Source organism: Acanthisitta chloris, unplaced genomic scaffold, assembly GCF_000695815.1.
Source record: "Acanthisitta chloris isolate BGI_N310 unplaced genomic scaffold, ASM69581v1 scaffold40853, whole genome shotgun sequence".
NCBI lineage: Eukaryota > Metazoa > Chordata > Aves > Passeriformes > Acanthisittidae > Acanthisitta > Acanthisitta chloris.
The window spans coordinates 1-1575 of record NW_008667256.1 but is presented as its reverse complement, the minus strand read 5'-3'; the positions used below and the strand labels follow the sequence as shown (position 1 = coordinate 1575).

The window sequence follows — 1575 nt, the reverse complement described above, 5'->3', positions numbered from 1 at the left end:
AGGGACATCAGGGACCCCCAGGGACAATAGACACCTCACATCAGGGAAGGGACCCCCAGGGACAACAGAGACCTCCAGGGACATCAGGGACCCCTAGGGACCTCCGGGACAACAGAGACCTCCAGGGACATCAGGGACCCCCAGGGACCCCCAGGGACAACAGAGACCACCAGGGACATCAGGGACCCCCAGGGATCCCCGGGACAACAGAAATCCCCAGGGACCTCAGAAACCACCAGGGACACCCAGTGTCCTCAGAGACCCTCAGGGACCCCCAGGGACCTCCAGGGACAACAGAGATCCCCAGGGACCCCCAGGGACCTCAGAAACCACCAGGGACATCCAGTGTCCTCAGAGACCCCCAGGGACCTTCAGGGACAACAGAGACCCCCAGGGACAATAGAGACCTCCAGGGACTCCCAGGGACCCCCAGGGACAACAGAGACCACCAGGGAAATCCAGGGACAAGAGACCCCCCAGGGACCTTCAGGGACAACAGAGACCCCCCCCCGGGACCTCAGAGACCCCCAGGGACTCCCAGTGTCCTCAGAGACCACCAGTGCCCACCTGACTGACCCCAACAGTGTATCCCACAGGGATCCCCTGTGACCTCAGAGACCCCCAGGGACTTCCAGGGACAACAGAGAGCCCCAGTGTCCTCAGAGACCCCCAGGGACACCCTGACTGGCCCTGACAGTGCAGACCACAGAGACACCGTGTCCTCAGAGACCCCCTGGGACCTGAGAGACCCCCTGTGTCCTCAGAGACCCCCTCAGAGATCCCCAGGGACCCTCAGAGCCCCCCAGGCTGACGCCGACAGTGCAGTCCACAGGGACCCCCAGTGCCCACAGAGACCCCCAGGGAACCCCTGAGTGACCCGAACAGTGCATCCCCCAGGGTCCCCCAGTGCCCTCAACCCTTCCCATCTCCCCTCCCAGTGCCCCCAACACGACTTCACACCACACCCCTCACCATCCACAACCTTTAATGCGAGGAAGCCACAGGGACAGTGTCCCCCCCACCCTGGCACCACCACCCTGGGGCCCTGTGTTCCCAGGACACCATGCCAGGCTGTGAGACCCCCAGGACACCATCCAGGGTTGTGGGACCCCCAGGAGCACCATCCAGAGCTGTGGGACCCCTCAGGGCCACTCTCCAGGGCTGTGTGACCCCCCAGAACCACCACCCCTGGCTCTGCCCCATCATTTCTTCCTCTGGAGGTGGACACAGTCAGACGGATGGTGGTCCCAGGACACGATCCAGGGCTGTCTGCCCACCCCTCCAGTACCACCCTGGGGTCTCCCCCATCATTTCTTCCTCTAGAGGTGGACACAGTCAGACGGATGGTGGTCCCAGGACACGATCCAGGGCTGTCTGCCCACCCCTCCAGGACCACCCTGGGGTGTCCCCTCACTTCTTCTTCTGCACGTGGGCGCAGTCGTACTTGCCCCGCACCACGGTGAGCTTGACCCCCGGCAGGTCCTGCGTGCGGCCGCCCTGGACCAGCACCACGTGGTGCTCCTGCAGGTTGTGTCCCTCCCCGGGCACAAAGCAGGTGACCTCGCGGCCGGTGCT

General features: G+C 64.4%; 1 protein-coding gene across 1 annotated transcript; it reads right to left on the bottom strand.

Moving 5' to 3' along the window:
- Window positions 1-1410: 1410 nt before the first annotated feature.
- Window positions 1411-1572, bottom strand: MRPS12 (mitochondrial ribosomal protein S12; the record flags this gene model as incomplete). The annotated part of the gene is made up of 1 exon (XM_009072427.1): window positions 1411-1572. A coding segment is annotated over one exon (162 nt), but the record flags the coding sequence as incomplete, so codon positions are not given.
- Between the last annotated feature and the right edge of the window lie 3 nt (window positions 1573-1575).